Genomic DNA, 20,106 nt, shown 5'->3' with positions numbered 1-20,106 from the left:
ATATTATTATTTCTAATACCATATATTGTAGCTATAATTTATTATCTATTATCTAATGTGAAAGTGGAAAAATATACATTATATATTACAAATATATATTCATATAAAATCAAAAACTTATTGGAATTTTAATTATCAAAATGTCTTTTATCGAGATATCGACTTTTTGTAAGGAACTGCTGGTTTTGTGCTATTAGCGTTGCCAGATGCGTTGATGAATAATATGCGTAACTAATTTAACGTTGCCCGCATGTCCAAAAAAGCTATCACAATCTGGAAACGCGCGCACTTTAAAATTTAATAAAAAAAATATTTGCATACAAAATTAGATAAGAAGTAAGGCGAACTTTTGCTGGAAGTTCGTTGTGCCTCAGTGGAAAAGTTTAATTTAGTTGAATCAAATTCTAAAAAATAAGAACGTGAAAAAATTATACAAACTGCAAACTTTGTGACATCAATTTTTAAGCAAGCTGGCAGCACTGAAAATCAGCTGTGCCGTCTCATTGTGGTCAATGCTTAAAAGTTGTCTAGTATTTTAGCTATTTTGCACCGCAATTTCAGCTACTTTTCGAATGCTTTTCAGCCAGAAGCAGCTTTATTTTTCAAACAATAACACACATTTTGCCGGTGTTTTATATGTGTGTGAATGTGTGCATGCAGGGGTGCGTGTGTGCGTAAAAGATAAGAAGTTGGCCAACCGTTTGCTGCATAGATAAGCTCACACATTCCAATTGGACAAGGTATGTGCGAGGATCGTGCTTAGTACAAAAATGAACACACAACAAAAATGGCGGGCGCGTGATTTACGGGCAGTATGTTAAGACCTCACGTGCAAAGCAAACAGCTACGAAATCTGTAGGTGAAAACAAGCTCAGCAGCAACAACAACAACAACAGCAAACAGCTGTCATACGTACATTGCTATGTTTGTATGCAGGTATGTATGTACATACGTACATAGCCGCCATTGCTACTGTTCTCTTCGTACTCACTTCGCTGCTGCCGCTCTTGTTGTTGTTGTTGCTCCACGCGGTTTCGGTTTTGACCCATTCGCAAGCTTCGAGCGAGCTTTCGCCAGCAGTTTCGCTTCAATGTTGGCCTTAATTTAGTTTAGTTTGTTCGCGAATTCAGACCCTTACAGTTCACGTTTGTACATATGTACATGCTGACAGCTGACAACTGACAACTGACAAACGACAAAAACATCAAAAATAGAAAATATAAGAAAAACAAAATAAAAACACAAATACATCGTAATTCGTGTAAAATAAATAACAACAAATTGCATGAGGTAGGAATATTAATGCCATGCATTATATTTCAATATTTCACATAAATAATAAATAAATATCACATTCGGCATTTCTTTTTTTTTTTCAATTAAAAAAATCTATGTATATCAAAGTTTCAAAATTTTAAGTTTTAAAAGGCGCAAAAGAAATTGAAAGTTTTGTTGTATACAAAAGTACATACATATGTACATAGATGTGCAAGTAAGTTGCTGAAAACAAGAACCGCACATACATACATACTTACATATGTATCTCGAGACATGCAGGTATACAAATGTACATAAATAAATCATTTAAAAGGCGAAGCGGCGGAAAATAAACGCAAACGACGCGACGCACAGTATGTCAAGTAATTGTTTTGACAAATAGAAAATGTACATACATATTATACTTTACAAGAAATAATACCTTTAGGTGGCATTCAATATTTTTTTTATTTAAATATAGTTCTTTTGGTTTTTCAAACAAGACGGCAAAAATAATAAATGAGATTCTATGGCCTAAACAACTTTTAAAAATAAAGAGCAAATATCAAAACAATTTCTTGACGTACTGTATGTATACAGATACACGAACACATGCATACGTACAATGTGAATGCGTAATAAAAGGATCTACGTTAGCAGTGTGACGTGTGGACATAGCACAGTTATATAACAACTATCCATGCAATAAGTAAAGAGAGAATAAGTGAGGTGTGAGCGAGAGCGGGAGAGAGATTCTAGCTAGCAACAGAAAGCGTTTCTTTTGATGAATTTGCAAATTTGCCCAATTTGCGCGACGCCAACGCAATTGTTCGCTCTCTCTCGCTCGCTGGTGTTTGCTGTTTTCCCTTAATATAAATAGCAATAATAATAATTAAATGTAATGAAATCTCTGTGCGTGTGTAATGGAAACCCGCTAAGTTTGATTTTAATTTGATTGCGCGTCGTCTCGTCGTCTGCTGTGCATTTAGCATGACGCTAATCAATTAAGAGAAGCAATCTCAATCTTTGCCTTCGCCTTGCTTTTGATGCTGGTAGTGCTGGTAGTAGGCGGGGGAGTTTGTGGGGAAGGGTATTTATACTTGCACGTTTTTTAATTAACACCAATTAGTTAATGTTCATGTACTGAGAGATACGTTTGGCAATTGTCGTCGTCTCATCACTTGTGGCGCATTTTAATTTAATGCTCAAACAGTGAACAACAAAAAAAGGAAGAGAAATGCAGCCCTAATCAAAGTCACCCCGTTATTTCGCCGTGATATACTAAAACAAGGGGGCTTGTGCGCGTGACGTCACGCAGCGAACTTCTTCTGTCCGTGTGTGAGAGGAGTAGAAGAAGAAGTGAGATGGCAAATATTATGTAAGCCACAATGACGACGGCAGCACTAGTGTTGCCATTTTAGCTACTTTGTAACCAGAATTGACCACTTGTTTTGTTTAATTGCAAAAGCTAGAAAAATTGAATAACTTTTTGAATAACAACTGTTTGCGAGAAATCTGGCTATGTAAAATAAAAAGGACTTGGCTTTTTTTTTTAGATCGACAGTTAACATTATATTAAGAGGAAGGATTAATTTTTTTATTGGCGTATTAAAGTATTGAATAGTTCGTAGTTAATAGTAGTTAGCTCTTTAGAAGCTATTTGAATTTTCTTTGAATTACATACCATATATATGCACATTACAATTTGTAGTTTCTTTTTTTTAAATTAATTCTAAACCCGCAAATATATGGCCCAATTTGTCTCTGCCAGTTGGTAACATCAAGGGTTAACAGGGCCTGAGTCACTTGGTCATGCTTTTAAGCTTTATACAAAAAAAATTGACAATTTTTTATTCACTTTGATATTATTTTAGCTATTTCGAGCTACCTTTTCTGATTAAACTAGCCAATTTTTCCCTTTAAATTTGGGCAACACTAACGGCAGCGCAGGATAAATGCCTGCGCTGTCGCTGCCTCTGCCTGTCAGCCGACGATGCGTCGTTCGTTCATTCGTTTCTTTGATTCGTATGCGCCGTGTGAATGTTCGGCTCTTGGGGGCTTTCGGTAGTCATTTCGCCGCTGTCGTCTTGACAGTTTGAACTGTGCTTTTGCCGTAGTAAAACGTTCGTTTGTTGCGTACGCAGCGCAAAACACAATCAAAAAAATTAAGAAAAAGCAAAAAAAAAAATCAACGCAACAACAAATAAAAGGCAGGTACAACACTACCATCATACATAGAACAATGAACGTGAGCTTAGCAACTGAAATTGAAATTCGTTTTTAATTTAATTTCGTGCACAAATTGTTTCGTGCAAGTGTGTGTGTGTGTGGTTTTTTTTTTTATATTTTATATGTGATTGAGTGCATGAAATGAATGTGTTTTTATTATTATGTTTTTTTTTAACATCTCTCTCTTATGCTCTCTCCATCTCTTTATGTTTGTTCCCCATTTTGCAATTGTTGTATAACCTCATAATGGACAGCTTCTAACAAAAAAAGAAATAAAGAGAACGAAAAGCTCGAAATCAACACGCAAAACAGAAAAAAGACAAATGCAAAATCAGCTGTGAGATTTATTTATTGTTTTTTTTTTGGTAAATATTTAAATTCAGACGCGTCGTCGACAAGCGAATTGAAGACAGAGTAAGAGAGCCAAGAAGTAAGAGCAACAAGAAGTGAAAGAACAAGAAGATAAGTTGCAGCACCGTCACTGTAAAGAGAGCATAAATCAAAGAGTTGAATTATATCGAATATCGAAGTTGCTCTGTTGTAATGGCTCAACTGCGTTCCGTGAGCTCGCAACGTACAATTAAATTGGTCTACTACAGTTGCAACAGTCCAAGCAGCAGCGGTTTGGTGGCAGCAGCAGCAGCTGCCACCAATAGCAATGGTAAATGTAACCAGAAGAGAACACTACATACGGCTGCAGCACCGACAGGCAGTGCGAAAGCTCTCTCATCCTCCTCCTCTCTCGCACTCACGTCCACTCCCACTCTCGATGTATTGAATGGACAGCGACGTCTTTTGCAGTCTCCCTTTCTGTGCGATGTCGGAATCGGAATGGGAGTCGGAGTCGGAGCACGACGCTCTATGCACTCGGCTGCACACGATCAACAGCAGGCTCAAGTTGCGCTCGCCGAGGCAACCGACGAGCGTAAGAGTAAGCAAGGACAGTACGAATCGAAGCCAGTTCATCAACCGAATGCGAACGGTCAATCGCAACGGGATCCTCTCGATGTCAGCTTCAATGATCCAATAGCGGCTTTTAAGAGCAAGACAACATGGGAACTGGTACGCGCCTACATGGTTTACGTGATCTGCAGCAGTGAGAAGCTGGTGGAGCACAATATGAAGGTAAGAGCATCGCATCCATATTGATAAATATGCCCATTTATTTTTATCTCGCTCTCTCTCTAGCCACTGACTTTTGTGCCTATTTATGTACAAAGATAGTCCTTCTCTTAACCTTCACTCTCTTTTCTTATTCTTGCGCACTCTCCAGTTGTAAAGTTCAGCTTTAAATGCCGGCTGACTCTCCATTTATCTTTCTATTTATTTAATAAACCTATCTTTCCCCTTTCTTTCAATTCGCTCTCCCTTTTTTGTCCGCTCTCAAATGCCAAAGTTCAGCTTTAAATGCCGGCTGACTTCTCGACTCTCTTTTGCCTGTGCTCTTTGTGGCAGTCATGAAAAGTTTCCAAGCTTTTGTTCTATGATTATCCGCTATAGTAGTTCCCCCATTAACTTTCCCTTTTCCACACCCCATCTCGCCCCAACCCATTTGATCACACAGTGTCTGTTGCCACTTTTTGCAATTTACTCTTCTCTCCACACTTCATTCTGATTTGTTGTTTGTGTTTATCTTGAGGCTTCCAGATATTTTTAATGACACGTCAAATTTTGAATGCAGCTCTAATTGCCTGTTTGATTGGCGGGGGAGGGGGTGGGACAATGAATAGAATTACTTGGCATATTATTTAATATGCGCATACATACATATGTATGTGGTGTGAGTCAGTCGAGAGAGCGTGTAAATCAAATGCGTTCTTTTGACTTTGTTACTGCATCAGCCGACGCAGACGTTAGCAGCGACGTCAGCTGCAGCAGCGGCAGTAGTCAAAGTGACAAATACATGCAAACATTTACACACACCAACACACACACAAACATATATACAGACACACGGACACAGGCGGGCCCCCAAAAGAGCGCCAATCAAAACGCAACTACTAAAACCGTTCGATGCGATAGTGGAGGAGGCAATGGACTCTCACACTCTCACTCACTCCCTCACTCTCTCGCACACACGTACGCAAATTGTGCACATGTGAGTGTGTGTTTGTTTGTGCATTACGTATGCGATTTTGTAATTGCTTATCGATTATTATGACAGAGTGTAGTGTGTTTGATCGATTTAATGGAGAATCTAATGACTATACAAATAAATAGAAATAGATACATACTTGAATTTGCAGTTAGTCAAAGTAAGTATGAGTGTGTGTGTGTGTGTCTGCGTCTGTGTCTGTGTTTTTGTCACTTGGCAACGTTAATTACTCTCTTTCTCTCTCTCTCTCTCTTTCTGTCGCATTTTCGTTGTGCTATTTGCGGTTACCCCCTCCTCCCCTTGTTGCTCACTTGGCCGGTCTCGTGTCGCGGGGGCAGAGCTCAAAAAAGCGAACACCTGTGTTGTTTTTGCCTTCAGACAATTTAGCAAACATTGCCAAAATTTATGTAACCTGTTTTTAAAAGCAAATTGTATATATTTATACATAATTGTATTTTTAAACCCATTCCTGTCCCTGTCCCGCTCGCACTCCCCATAACTTCCTGTTTAACCGGTTCGTGTAGTTCACACACGTGCCGTGGCCAAAAAGCTCCTTTAAGCGGGCGACCCTCAAATAGTTTATTGTTGTCTTACTATATTTTTAGCCCAGTACACAAAGTGTGCACAGACTTATGTGTTTGTGACAATGCCAACATCGAGATCTCAGAGACTATATGATTAAGGAGTGTTCATATTTTTAAATATAATTATATTTCGTTATGAGGGAAATATTCAAATTACATATGTACATACATATGTAAATATGTAAATTTACAATTACTGGGCATCTAGCAGTCGAGCACCGGAAGTGTAACGTTCTTACTCTTGTTCGGGGTTACGCTTTTGAACAGCAGCTGAGCTAGCTACACTTCCCCCTCTTTCCCTTTAACACACACAAACATACACAAAGCAGACGCAATCAATATTCGCCACAGTTTGTCATCGTGCTTGGCCTTGACACGATCAGGCATATGCCGCTCTCTTCCGCTTCCCCTCTCTTTCTTTTTTCGCTCTTTGTTATTTGGCGCTATTCCAACTGATTTATGTATCGCGAAAAGAGCAAAACAGACAACAAAAGCAAACGATCTACAAATAATTCAATTTTCGACTTATTCTTATTCAATCTCATATTCTGTCTGCTGTCTTGAGTGTGTGTTGTGTGTTGTGTGTATGTGTGTGTAAGCGTGTGTGAGTGTGTGTCTCTTAAAATTTGATATACGATATTTTAAATGATTTTTTTGTTGCTACCCCTCTGGCCCGTTCTCTCTCTCTCACTTTCTGCATCTGTCTCTTTTAACTATGTATACTTTTGTATCCTTGAAAAAATGTGTTTGTGTTTGCTAAAATGAATTTCTCTTAAATATATAACAACTTATCACAGCTTATGAAAGCGGCAAACAAATTGTTGGGTAAAAAGTTATTTACAGCTTTAATGAAGGCAACATTTTACGGCCATTTTGTTGCTGGTGAGGATCAGATCAAGATAATACCTACATTGGAAAGGTAATTGTTAAATTGAACTTATGATTGAACTAACGCCATCTTTCTTCTTTTCTTTTTTTCTCTCTTTCTTTCTCTCTTTATTTCTTTTTTTTTTTGTATCTTTTCTTCCAAACTACACTCCTAATTTATTGCTTTGCTGTTGACGCTATGCAAAAATACTGCAAATGATAAATACCAAAATGCGCTTGATAAACTGTTGACACAACGGATGAACGAACGATAATAATGATAATCGATATACGATAACCGATAAACGATAAAGCTTTTAAAAGTTGCTCGCACCTTGCTGGGCAGCAAACTATTCGTCCTGCTGATGAAGTCCAGCTTCTATGGACACTTTGTGGCCGGCGAGAATCGCCACACGATTGTTCCCACCCTCGAGAGGTGCCCGATAAATTATCCAATTCTATATACATCAATATATGTACATACATGTGTTTTTATCATCGCCAACTAATTATAATCATTGAATTAACTAACAGTTAATTAACCCATATGTGGCATGTGGCATGTTTTTTCTGTTTACGTTTTCCCCTCGTTTTCGTCGAGATTTGTTTTCCCCCCCGTCAAATCTTTCATTCAATTCCCAGTGCACTTAAAAACAGTTAAAACAACAATAACAACAACAACAGCAGTAACAACAACAACAATGACAACAAATTCATGTACACTTTTAACACTTAGCAACAAATACAATTTTCCTCTTGTCCAACTTCCCATTAATATTATTTTCTTTTAATTTATATACCTATGCAGAGGGTTCTATAATTTTGTCACAATTTGGTGCAACGTTTTAAAAATCAGATCCGTCCAGATTAAAATTTTATATAGATCCGATCAGAGCTTATATATCATATAAATATCATAGTGAGAATCTCTACGAATTACAGCTTATTACGAATAACTTTGTTGTTTCTTAAGATACCTAAGAAATATATATATATTGAATAATTAATTAATTAATCTTGTAATATGTACAATAATCTAGTTAAAATCGGACTACTATATCATATAGATGCTAACCTACTATCTCATATTGCAAAATCTTTTTTTTTTTTAAGATAATTTTATTAAATATTTTTTATTAAATACAAAATATGTTAAAAGATAGTTTTTGCTTAATTTTCTTTTTTAAACAGCTACATATTTATAATATCTGCAAGGGTATAAAATCTTTGGCGTGCCAAAGATGTATTTATCTAGATTTCTGTTTTTGGTGTTGCTTATTTTCATTTAGCCGCATTTCGTTTTTGCACTAATTTATTGCTCTTTCTTTGCGCTTTCTGGCAGACTTCGCTCGTTTGGCGTTAAGCCGATCCTTGATTATTCCGTCGAAGAGGACATTACCCAGGAGGAGGCCGAGAAGCGTGAAGTTGAGTAAGTATACAGGGCAAATTGAAAACCTATAAGATTTCGTTTCATTCCATTTTTTTCTCACAGATCTTCCGTTTCGAGTGCCAGTGATAATACAAAGGACGCTGGCGCCTTGCCGCAATATCATGTGGATAAATCGTTTGCGGATCGTCGTTATAAGGTGAGCAGTGCTCGCACCTATTTCTATCTGAACGAGGCAACCTGTGAGCGCAACATGGAGACATTTATCAAGTGTCTGGAGGCTGTTTCGGGTATGTCGCCCCTCCATTTGTCCACCCCACTCCCCTCAACAACTCTTAATACTCTCTAGACTATAATCAATTTCTGTTACTAACATAATCAATGCATGTGCTGTGCATCACCCTGTGCATTCCCAGTGCACCCTGTGTTCAATTTATTTCTGCACCAAATTTTTTATTTTAGTTTTCTAAGATTAATTTTTTTTATGCCTTTTTTTTTGTCAAGGGCTATGTATGGCATACTTTTTGGGGGGATAATTTAGCTAATTTCCGACATTTATCGAATGCGGAAACGTCATTTTTATCGAGCTTAAAGTGAAAGCGGGAAGTGCTTTTAGAAAATGAATCAGAAACGTACGAAAAACGAACGACATTAATTAATTGCATGTAAAAAAGACGGAATTATTTATAGGAAGTCGACTAATTTGGTTATCGATAAACAATTAGTGTCGCGGATTAATGATTAAAAACGCTTTCTGGCATGATTTTAGCTTTACGACTTTTCCGATACGTATTGTAAATATTTGCTATCGATATACACCAAATTGCGATAACTTTGTTCATTTAATTATAATTTTTGATTAATTTTTCTCTCGAATGCATTTCTTTTTCATAACCATTTTGAAAACAATGTGCAAATCCGACGGCGCCTCAAAAAAATTGAACTAATTGATCAACAATAACCGATAACGATAACGATAACCATTAAATGCAACTAACAAAACTAATCTACATATATGCCAATTGCAACCGCCAAACGAAACTAAAAACCAATACCATTTGATCGCATTTATCGATATTAAACGATTAATCGCAAAATTGGCAACTATGTGTGGGTTTGTCTGTGTGTTATATGTACGTATATAATATGTGTGTGTTGCCAGACGACGATGCCAAGGAGCCGCGTGCTCGGGCCCAGGGTAAGCCCCCAAAAAGCCGTTAATCGTTACGTTTTAAGTCCAAGTCTCATATTTGGCGAGAATTTGATTTCATTTGTCGCCGTGTGTTGCTTTTTTAGTTTAGTTTAGTATAGTTTAGTTTAGTATTTGTTTTTGTTTTTGTTTGTTTCTCGCTTTCCTTAGTTTATTCTATGCTTTATTGTGTAAACTGTGTGTGTGTGTGTGTGCTTGTTGTGTAAACGTATCGATTGCATGTCTATCGAGTATCGTGTATCGAACTACATTGACGCCTCATCTCGCTTTTTGCCTCGCTTTTTTTTCGCCTCGTTTAGCTTTTGCCTTGCCTTGCCTCTTCCCCCCGCCTCTCTCTCTCTCTCTCTCTCTCTGTCATGCCACATTCAGTCACTCACTTACCTTTCAAAATGCTTCTCATTTCCGAACCCAACAACAACGATAACGATAAACAGGCGCCACCTTTGGAACTGGCATCACAGCTATTAAATTAACCGCCTTGGGCCGTCCACAGTTGCTGGTAAGTATCTCTCTCTTCCTACCCTGTCTCACTCTCTTGCTCTTGTTCTCTACAGTGTTGCCATTTTAGCTATTTTAAAGCTAGAAGCTTTGAAAATTTTCGACCCAGATATCTGGCTTTTTTTAATATAAAAGATAGTAAGAAAAAATATATTTTTGTTCAATTATTTATTAAAGGAAATATTTAAAAAGTAATCTTTCAAAAAAATAAGACAATTTACTTAAAATTCTTAAAGCATTAGGTACTGTTTTAGCCATAATATTGTACAGTAAACATTCTGTATAAGCAACCTTTACAAAAGCAACATTCTATTGTAGTAACCTCTGTATAAGCAACTTTTTTGATTTCAAATTTTCTATACAAGCAACTAGTAGTGTTATTTTTTAATTACAATTCTTTAAAAATGAATAAAAAAACAGAAAACCGATTTCTTAAAAAAATTATTAATTTTTAATGAATTGCAAGATGGCAAGAAATCATCAGAGGTCTGTAGAAGGTTAAATATCCATAACCTTACCAGCGAAATAATCTTGTTTTTGCGATGAATTAGAGAAAAACTGTTTCTAAAGGACTTAATTGAAATTATTTTAACAAATACAACTTCTCAGTTATCTTTATGTCGAATAAAATTTACGGATTAAATATAAAATTTAAGCTTCTTTTATATAGAAATATAGAAAACATTAAAAAAAAAAATAGGCTTATGTGAGTTGCTTGTATAGAATGTTTACTGTATAGGAAAACTAAAATGTATAGCTTTAAATTGTAAAGTTTTCGAAATTTACAGATCTGCGCTCAGTGCGTTACACATAATTATACAATTATTTTATTTATCAGATGTGGTTGGCAACACTGCTCTGCTCTGCTCCCCTCCCCTCACCCATTTTTTGTCCGTCTATCTTTAGCGTTACAGTTAATCGCATTCCTCTTTCTTGTTGTTGTTGTTCATCTATTTTTAAAGCTGCAACTATCCGAGGTCATAATGCGCACACGTAAATACATGGAGGCCCTGGTCGGTGGACAGGGCAATGTTTTGACCCATCACAAGACCATTAAGGATCTCGAGCAGTATTATGCCTGCGTTGGAGACAACAAGGACGTTCAGGCGTTCCTTAAGAACGTTACATCGGACAAGGAGGGGTAAGCTTAAAATTATTGTACTTTTTTTTGTTGTAGGTTGGTAAGATATATGTATAACGGAACTTTTAGCGATCTGGCATCGTTAAACGGTATTTTTTAAACCTTAAAGTTATCTCATTTTTATAAAGTCTTGTAATGGAAACTAAACAATGTTTTCAATACTTCGAGTCATCTAATCTTTGATTTCACATCTGAATTTTACTCTTCACTCAGCATATTGCATCTGTTTCCCTGGTCTGGCATCGTGGACGAGGATTCGCAGTTGAGCGATACATTTCGTGTGCCAGATCCAATAACGGGTCAAATGCGTCGCCTGATCTCACAGATTTCACCCAAAGAGGAGGAGATGTTTAGAAACATGATTCGTCGTCTAAACACAATTGTAAAGGTACAGAAATAATTCATATTTTTTATTAATAATCTCTCTAGAAAGAAATTCAATTAATGCCTGATTTCGAATTCTTTTTAGACTGCCGCTGAGTTGGATGTACGCATTATGATTGATGCCGAACAAACATATTTCCAGCCAGCGATCTCTCGTATTACACTCGAGATGATGCGAAAGTACAACAAGGAAAAGGCCATAGTATTCAATACCTATCAATGCTATCTACGCGAGGCCTACCGTGAGGTGAGACATCCACACAAACCCCCATTTAAAGGGTATTACCAAAAAAAAAAAATAAAATAAAAATTGAGTAATATTAGGGATAAAGATGCATTAGAATTTCTCTCTAGTTTGCCCCTGTATCAAAATAAAGTATTACCAGGATCGCAACTAAGATTTGTGAGCTTAAAATAAAACCTGAGTAAAAATTAGCCGAAAACATCTGAGATATACCATTATAAGATTTTAACTAAAACCTGAGTAAGAATTAGAGATTAACCATTTTTAGAATTGGTATCCAAACACAATAAACATAGATCACCAAAATTTATTTAAGATCTTATTTTTTAACCAATTAAAAAAATTATGAAATCTATATCTAATCTTTGTTTATCTAACTTTTATAATATATACAAAATATACAAAATTACAACAAAAACACCAAAATACATGTTTTTGGTAGTTTTGGATATTTTCAAATTTATATAAAAAAAACTTTAAATACGAGTTTTACTCTGATTTATAAATTCAAATTGAAAATTTTATAATTATTTAAAGTTATATTTATTTTGTTTTTTTTTTAATTAGAATTGTTAATATGATTATAGGCAACAAGTTAATTTTGTTCTGCTAGTATTAAATCCTAAACTTTTTTTTCTTGTTTTGATTTACATCTAATTTGGAACTTGGTTGGTTTGTTTGTTTGCTTGTCAGGTGGGCACAGATCTGGAGCAGGCGAAGCGTCAGAATTTCTACTTTGGCGCCAAGCTGGTGAGAGGTGCGTACATGGATCAGGAGCGTGCTCGTGCCCAGGCCTTGGGCTATGCTGATCCCGTGAATCCCACTTATGAGGCAACCACGGATATGTATCACAAGACACTCACCGAGTGCCTGCGTCGCATCAAGGTGAGTTTCCTTTTCCTTTAAGCTATCAAAGTTATATTATTGAATGGTTTCTTATTGATCGACAGGTGCTGAAGGATGTCGGTGATGATGCCAGAAAGATTGGCATCATGGTGGCCTCTCATAATGAGGATACGGTGCGTTTTGCCATTGAGAATATGAAATCCATTGGCATCTCGCCAGAGGATAAGGTCATTTGTTTTGGCCAATTGTTGGGCATGTGTGATTACATCACCTTCCCGTTGGGTGAGTCTCGAAATTGAAATTGGAATTGAAACGGATTTCTAATTATTAATTATTAATGTACCTTACAGGTCAGGCTGGTTACTCCGCCTACAAGTATATACCGTACGGACCCGTTGAGGAGGTGTTGCCCTATTTGTCCCGTCGCGCCCAGGAGAACAAGGGTGTGCTCAAGAAGATCAAGAAGGAGAAACGTCTGCTGGCCAGCGAGATTCGTCGTCGTCTGTTCCGTGGTCAGCTCTTCTATAAGCCCAAGGGCAACTATGTGCCCATCTAAGCGCGAAATAACTCAAGCAATTGATCCATAAATCTGACGACACGACAGAGAGAACGAGAGACAAAAGGAGAAGGAGGAGGAGAAGGAGTAGGGGGAGGAAGAGTTAATCCGACAGAGATATCCGATAGAGTCGGAATCGTTGTCGAATTAAAAATTAGACTACACTTTTTAGTTAACTGTTTTGTGCGATTCTAAATGTTTTACCGATAAAAGATGCGTTTATATATTATAGAATATATATATGAAGAAATTGACGCATTTGTCAAGCGAAGAAGCGGCAGAAAAGAGAGGCAAAATGAAACGAAACAAACACGAAACGATTTAAATAGAAATGACAAATATTTAAATAATTATTAACAAGCTGAAAAGTTCTGCGTGTCTGTTAAAAAATAAACTTAAAAAAAAAAAGAGTAAATAAAGCCAAAAAACCAAATGATGATTATATACAATTACACAATGGCATGTAGATGAGAAATTAATAATAATAATAACAGTAATGATAGCGAAACAAAAAACACACATTTTTAGCAACTTAATCGTAAGAGTAAAACTATAATATATGAGAGCAAAATGTTTATATATAGCTATAACTTATATATATACATATATATACATGTATAGTATGTGACTGCATTTGAGTCCATTGAAATTGTTCAGCTTCTCGTTAAAACTTTTGTTGTGCGTGTGTGTGTTGTTGTAGGGAAAGCTACGAAAATATGGAGAAACAAGTTCTGTTCATTTATTTTCCAACCAAATTTTCCTCATCATGTGTGATCTTTATAATTATATATTATTGTTTCATTAAGCATTATAATAACTACATAGAATACAGTCTCATTCTTTGTTTCTGTTTCTGATCCTGTTCCTTCTCGAAATATATATATGTATATTGCCACCCAGGGATACACCTAAAACCTAAACTAAAAGTTTATTATTATTATTATTATGTTTATTATGGTAAATTAGAAAGTGTACTGTGTTTTTAGACAAAAACCAATTATTATATTACAGTTTTAAAACTCTCCTCATTCTCGATTCTCTACATGTTTCGTTCAGTGTGCCTATCGTCTATCGATCAATTAGATATCATAGCGCGTTGTGTATCGAACAATTAATCGTATCAAAAAAAAAACTTTCATGTTTTCATTTTCTTATTCAACAAATTTACAGTTGAACTTGCTATTTGTAATTCAATATACAAAAAAAATACGAAAAACTACAAAATAATAAATTATACATTGCATATGTAATAAATAATAATAAATCAATGAGAATCAATTGTATGAATGTTAACTATTTCAATGACAATAATAAAATGTTAAAAAAAATATATATAAACCAGTTTATTCTTATTACACTTTATTTAGCATTTAATGTAAATACATGAAGATACAGTTACTTATTGCTTAAAAAATTCATAGTATCATCTGTTAGGGTATAGAAATGCGTGAACTGAAAAGAGAGGCATATATGACAGAGCGAGAGAGCAACAATTGAATAATAATCTCAAATTTGTATGCCCTGTGCTTGAAATGTGAAAAGGGTCTCTTAAGTGCATAGCAGGCACAGTAATTTTATAATTACGGAAATTCTCATCTGTTTATGCAATTGGTTACAACATTTTCATTAGTCTCAAAAATGGCATTAACATTAACAATTTTCTTCCTCGGTAATTGGAAGGTTAAATGGTAAAAATTCAAAACGTACATTAGTATCAGTGAGATAGAGTGTTGGAATCTTAAAAAATACCTTTAAATTTGGATGATTGAAGTGTAAATTTATCAGTGAGTCCACTGATTTTATACATCTATGGTAATATAGGTTTAGGGGGATCGATCGCTTATCCAAAACCTCTAACATGGGTTGCCTGTTTTCAGAAAAGAAGCTTTTTGTTATATTCGCTATGTTTAAAATCTTCAGAGATGGACAACAGTCGACTGTTTGCCATAGCTCAATCTCGGAGTTAAAACGTACAGAGGAGGTAACGTCAAGTCGCTCCAGTAAAGGAAGAGCTGAAATCAATTCCTGTAGACATTCTATTGTAAATTGTTTTGAATTCATAAAGGAAACTTTACGCAAGTTTATAAATTCTTTTACAAAGTATAACTCGTCTCCGTTAAGCCCGAATGAAGAAATTCTTCCAATGTCCCTAGCACGCATCTCAGTTATATGGCTAAATCGATTTTTAGCGATAATTCTTAAGATAAGTATTTTAAGTTTGGGCAAATGCAGTATCATCTCAAATTGCTCATTGGTTAGGTCTTCATCCGAAATTCTCAGTTCTTCGAGTAATTGTAATCCTTCAATTCCTTTGATAGAGTCTTCTGATTCGGAAACGGGACAACAGTGACTCATGTCCAGCTTACGCAAATGCTTCCAATTACTCAAGTGAATCAAATCAAATTTACCACAAAGTGCGATATCGTTCAGTTCTGGAAACAGATTAGTCATTAACTCAATGACTCGATTCGATTCGTTGAACTTCGTATTGCTTTCATCATTGGGGATGCCAAAGAATTCGAACGCAGTGTGTAAACCTCTCATATTTGGAAACTTGTAGGGCATCCAACAATTTAGTACATCCGGTGAGAGAGTACTAATATTTAGTATCAATGATTTCACCGTTGGACTTATGGTGGATATGAAATCATGCATAATTTCTCGATTCTTATCAAAGAATTCAAAGTCGGCCTCATCAAGAAAATAAAACAATTCTTGTTGCCAAGTATAGCGAAGACTCGAGACCCAACGCTTTGAATTTGGATCTATTTTGATTGCTTCGAATAGCGAAAATTGATCTTCAAGACTTAAACACTTCATTATAAGCACTAGACAATCATCGTTGAGTGTATCCATTTTAATACTTATTGTTTATTTTTTATGAAATAAACTATTAAGGCGTTTAGCACTTGTGATTGTTTATTTGAACTGTGCTATAAGTTCAGAATAGATCGATTAAGGATGGGCTTCGATATACCGATATTATATCGATAATGATTGGCAATATTTTAGCAAGAACAATAGGATCCCTGTTGCCCATTTTTGACCGTTACTAATAGCCAGATTTAAAAATAATTATTTAAAGAAACAAGATAGAATAAAATAATAAACTTAACTTTCATGTAAAAAATCTTTTTATTTTTCACCATCATGTGCTTTTTTAGTGATTAATGGAATTCTTTTGTTTCGATCAAAGTTCAAGTGAGTGGGTCATTCAAATAGGGGCTATTCAGCAAACTGAACTAAGTGTTCCAACTTAAAAGTTCAAGTGAACGGCTCATTAAGGTGAATGAATGAGCTTGTTCAGTCATTCATGAACTGTATCGTTCATTAAGTTACAGTTGGGCAGTTTAAATAAATTTTTATGTAATATTAGGGGTATTCCTGAACTAGATTTATATAAGATTTTGATTATATTTACGCTTACAACATTGCAAGTGTTGACTTTATACCCGGTCAGCTCGGATAAATTCAAATGTTGGAGTTCATGGAGTTCACTAAGGTACCAACTACTTGAGTATCTAGAACTGAACCATATTAATCCCTTGGGAGAATTCATTCATTCTACGTATATTAAAAAACACAAATGAAAATGTAGAAAAATTTATAAGGCGTTTTGCACTTCTGGAACAACTCGATATTACTGATTATAATTCATAGGACTTTAAGATAGTCCATCCTGAAGATCCTTAACTTGGAGATATTTTTCATAATCTTCTTCCCTTCAAACAGGCACCCCATTAAACTGGGGTGAAAAACTGTTTCATTCTTATTTCAATCATCCAAATTTAAAGATTTAAGAAATTAATAATCGATTAAGCCTGTTTAGAATATGTACACTTTTATTTCTATCCTTTGGTCAACAAAAAAACATATTAATGTAATCTTGTTAAGTAAGAATATACTTCCTAAATTTGCTTTGATAAATTGATATTGAAATTTAAAAGTAAATTAAGTTAATACAGAATTTGCATTAATTGAATAAACACTAAGTTAATCAAAAGCTTATAGCTTAAGTGGGGAGTTATCTAAAGCCGCTTTGAAATTAAACCAAGTTTAAAAATCTTAAGAATAAAGTGAAATTATTAAAAATATTTTTCTTCTTACTGTTTTTCTACAGCTTTTCAATCAAATTTGGTATTTTAAGCCTTTGAAGTTCTGAAAACACATAAATTCAAGTCTAAGTATCTTAAAATAATAAGATGAATTTATTGAAAATGATCTTTTTTTTTAATTCAAGATATTTTGTTTTGTATCAAATTGAGTATTTTAGCCTTTAAAATTGTGGAAACACTGACCTGCGTTTATTTGAATTGCTGCAATGTCAATGACACTTATCGATATATAGTATATGTTGTATATATATATATATATCGATTGCTATTTTGAACTTTAGACGGTTATTTGTGAAGAGGTTGAAGATCCCACCGACGATCGGTGAAAGTTACCGACGCGTTTTTGTATGATTTGTGTGCGAATGAATTGTTGAGTCAGTCGCAGTCTCAGAAGCCAGCAGCCGCAGGAATGTCACCTTATAAACAACAACAAAAATTCCCCAAAAAAAAAAAAACAGGCGCCAATTGACAGAAATGAAATGAAAAACGTGATAAGCGGCAGCCGGTCATAAAAAAAAACATACGTGTGTATCAATTAACAATTAAAGTATTTCACAAAAATTATTTATATGCGTATATACTAAACGCATAATATAATTAAGTACTCAATGAACCGCAGGGAAGTCGCCACAAGCAGCAACAATTACAACAGCAAACAGGAAAGAAAACTTGACTTTGACACGCCGAAGTTTTGATACCCTTCCATAGCCTTTTATATTTTATTTTTGCTTATATTTTTACATAAATACACATTAAAACAATATTTGTAAATATAATAAATAGTTAAGTACCATACAAAATCAAAAATATTAAAAAACAAAATTAATTTTCCAATTTTTTAACTATTTCAACCGATGTTCTGGAAAACAAATGTCTTTGTATAATTCGGATTTTCAGTATAATTTTTTTAATACGATCGACTGTAGATTTTTAAGTTATAGCAAAGCAATGAATATAATGAGTTCTACAATTTGAGAACCACATTATACTTTTCTTAATATCTGGCAATCGATGTGGTAAATCAATGGATCAATTAAAATTTTCGAAATAATTTTATATTTTGATGTTTCCAAATTTTAAACTTGATGTTTAGTCTGAATTACGCCACAAATAATATATAACTTTATTGGGTCTGACAAATATTCTTGAATGCGTTACACATCTTGTGAAATATTTGAAATGCCCTCTCCTTCGAAAGAGTGTAAAAAAGCAGCCAAACAGGCAGCTGCCGATAAGCCGGCATGGGCGCGAAAAGGAGCGATATATTGCTATGCATTGGACAAGGTCAAGTTGATGGCAACTCAGCTCAGATCGGCTCAGCCGACGACAATCTCGATAAGCCGTCACACGGGCTTTCGGCTTCAGTTCTGATAACAAACAGTATAAAACATTGAGGTTTTCACAGAATCAACAGCACTTGCAATCTTACATTCCAATTGACAACAAATCTTCGAATTAACAACGAACGCTCTTCGCTTTCAACAACAAAAATAATAATAAAAATGTCGCACTTCAACTTTGTCGCTCTCTTCGTCTGCGCTGTTCTCTTTGTCCTCTGCCAGCAGCAAGCAGAGGCAGCCTTTGCACGCGTTGATCACAGCAATCCTTGTAAGTCATACATATTCTCAAAGATATAAAAAAAACGTTAATAAATTTAATAATATATTATTCCGTTTAGCGCATCCGGGCAAGTGTGTGTTGACCTCCAATATGATTCTGTCGCCCGGTCAAACTGGCAAGGCGCCAAATCATCCCTGTACTGGCGTTACCTGCATGGATAATGGCATTGTTGAGTATACCACATGTCAAGCGTTGCCGCTACCTAGAGGCTGCAAGCTGCGTGACTTTGTCAACACGAATCGCGATTTTCCTGGATGCTGTGAGCGCGCTCACGATTGCTCGAAGCACATTTAAACGTTGAGCCGTTTGTTATCGATATCGGTATGACATCGATGGGCGCTTTGTTTGATTTGCCGTCATTTTTTGTTTGCTTTTCGTTTTGTTTTTATTTATTTTGTATACTACAACATAACAATTAAAATGTAAACGCTTAGCAATATATTTAAATAATTTAATAAAATCGTTAACAGAAAATACATATGCATCTATGTATGTATGTTTATTTGTTTGTTTCTCTCTTTCTTGCTTTTCGTTCATTTCTTTCTATTTAACGGTTGATTTTCTTACTATTGCTACACCTACTACATCCATATCGATGTATGCACATATGTATGTATGTATTGTCTGTTTGTGTGAGTGTCTGTGTGTGTGTTATTTAGCTGTTTTTGTTGCTTTTCATGTGTCATTGAACTTGTGACAATTTAAAAACATTTTATACATATACATATATGTACATATGTATGTATATGTATGCATATAAGTATGTATGTACATGTGTAAGTAAAGCTAGCATAGTATATATTTTGTATGTATGTATGTATATAAAAAGCATATATGTATAGTTACATATATGCTTGTTCATAATAGGTTCAACTAAATCCAAAATGAACTCAAGATTTTAGGAATCTGTATATATACATACATATGTATGTATGTATGTATGTAATTATAATGTGAAGCAGATTGAAGATTAAAATGAATCTAAAAAACAACAATTGAAGCTCAACGATTGCCGATTACACTTTTTTTTGATACATATATACAATATGTATGTTTGTATGTATTTTATGTGG

At 35.1% G+C, this 20,106-nt stretch overlaps 2 protein-coding genes across 5 annotated transcripts; both read left to right on the top strand.

The window, feature by feature from the left end:
- Nucleotides 1-3,664: 3,664 nt before the first annotated feature.
- Nucleotides 3,665-14,430, top strand: LOC117793795 (proline dehydrogenase 1, mitochondrial). Of its 4 annotated transcripts, none has more exons than XM_034634208.1 (12): nt 3,665-4,611; nt 7,347-7,468; nt 8,375-8,461; nt 8,525-8,709; nt 9,582-9,617; nt 10,064-10,128; nt 11,090-11,268; nt 11,482-11,656; nt 11,738-11,899; nt 12,590-12,781; nt 12,847-13,024; nt 13,093-14,430. In XM_034634208.1, exons 1-12 carry the CDS (start codon nt 4,030-4,032, stop codon nt 13,296-13,298), a joined length of 2,169 nt encoding a protein of 722 aa, XP_034490099.1. In that variant the 5' UTR covers nt 3,665-4,029; the 3' UTR covers nt 13,299-14,430. The 4 variants fall into 4 exon arrangements, with proteins under 4 accessions (XP_034490099.1, XP_034490100.1, XP_034490101.1 ...); XM_034634209.1 differs by lacking the exon at nt 7,347-7,468 and adding an exon at nt 6,963-7,084; XM_034634210.1 differs by lacking the exon at nt 9,582-9,617.
- A 4,417-nt stretch (nt 14,431-18,847) lies between these two features.
- LOC117793826 lies at nt 18,848-19,452 on the top strand. Its single transcript, XM_034634249.1, has 2 exons — nt 18,848-19,021; nt 19,092-19,452. Exons 1-2 carry the CDS (start codon nt 18,916-18,918, stop codon nt 19,325-19,327), a joined length of 342 nt encoding a protein of 113 aa, XP_034490140.1. The 5' UTR covers nt 18,848-18,915; the 3' UTR covers nt 19,328-19,452.
- Nucleotides 19,453-20,106: the final 654 nt, after the last annotated feature.

This window comes from Drosophila innubila, chromosome X, assembly GCF_004354385.1.
Source record: "Drosophila innubila isolate TH190305 chromosome X, UK_Dinn_1.0, whole genome shotgun sequence".
Classification (NCBI taxonomy): domain Eukaryota; kingdom Metazoa; phylum Arthropoda; class Insecta; order Diptera; family Drosophilidae; genus Drosophila; species Drosophila innubila.
The sequence above is the reverse complement of the archived record's forward strand: the minus strand, read 5'-3'. Positions and strand labels throughout refer to the sequence as shown.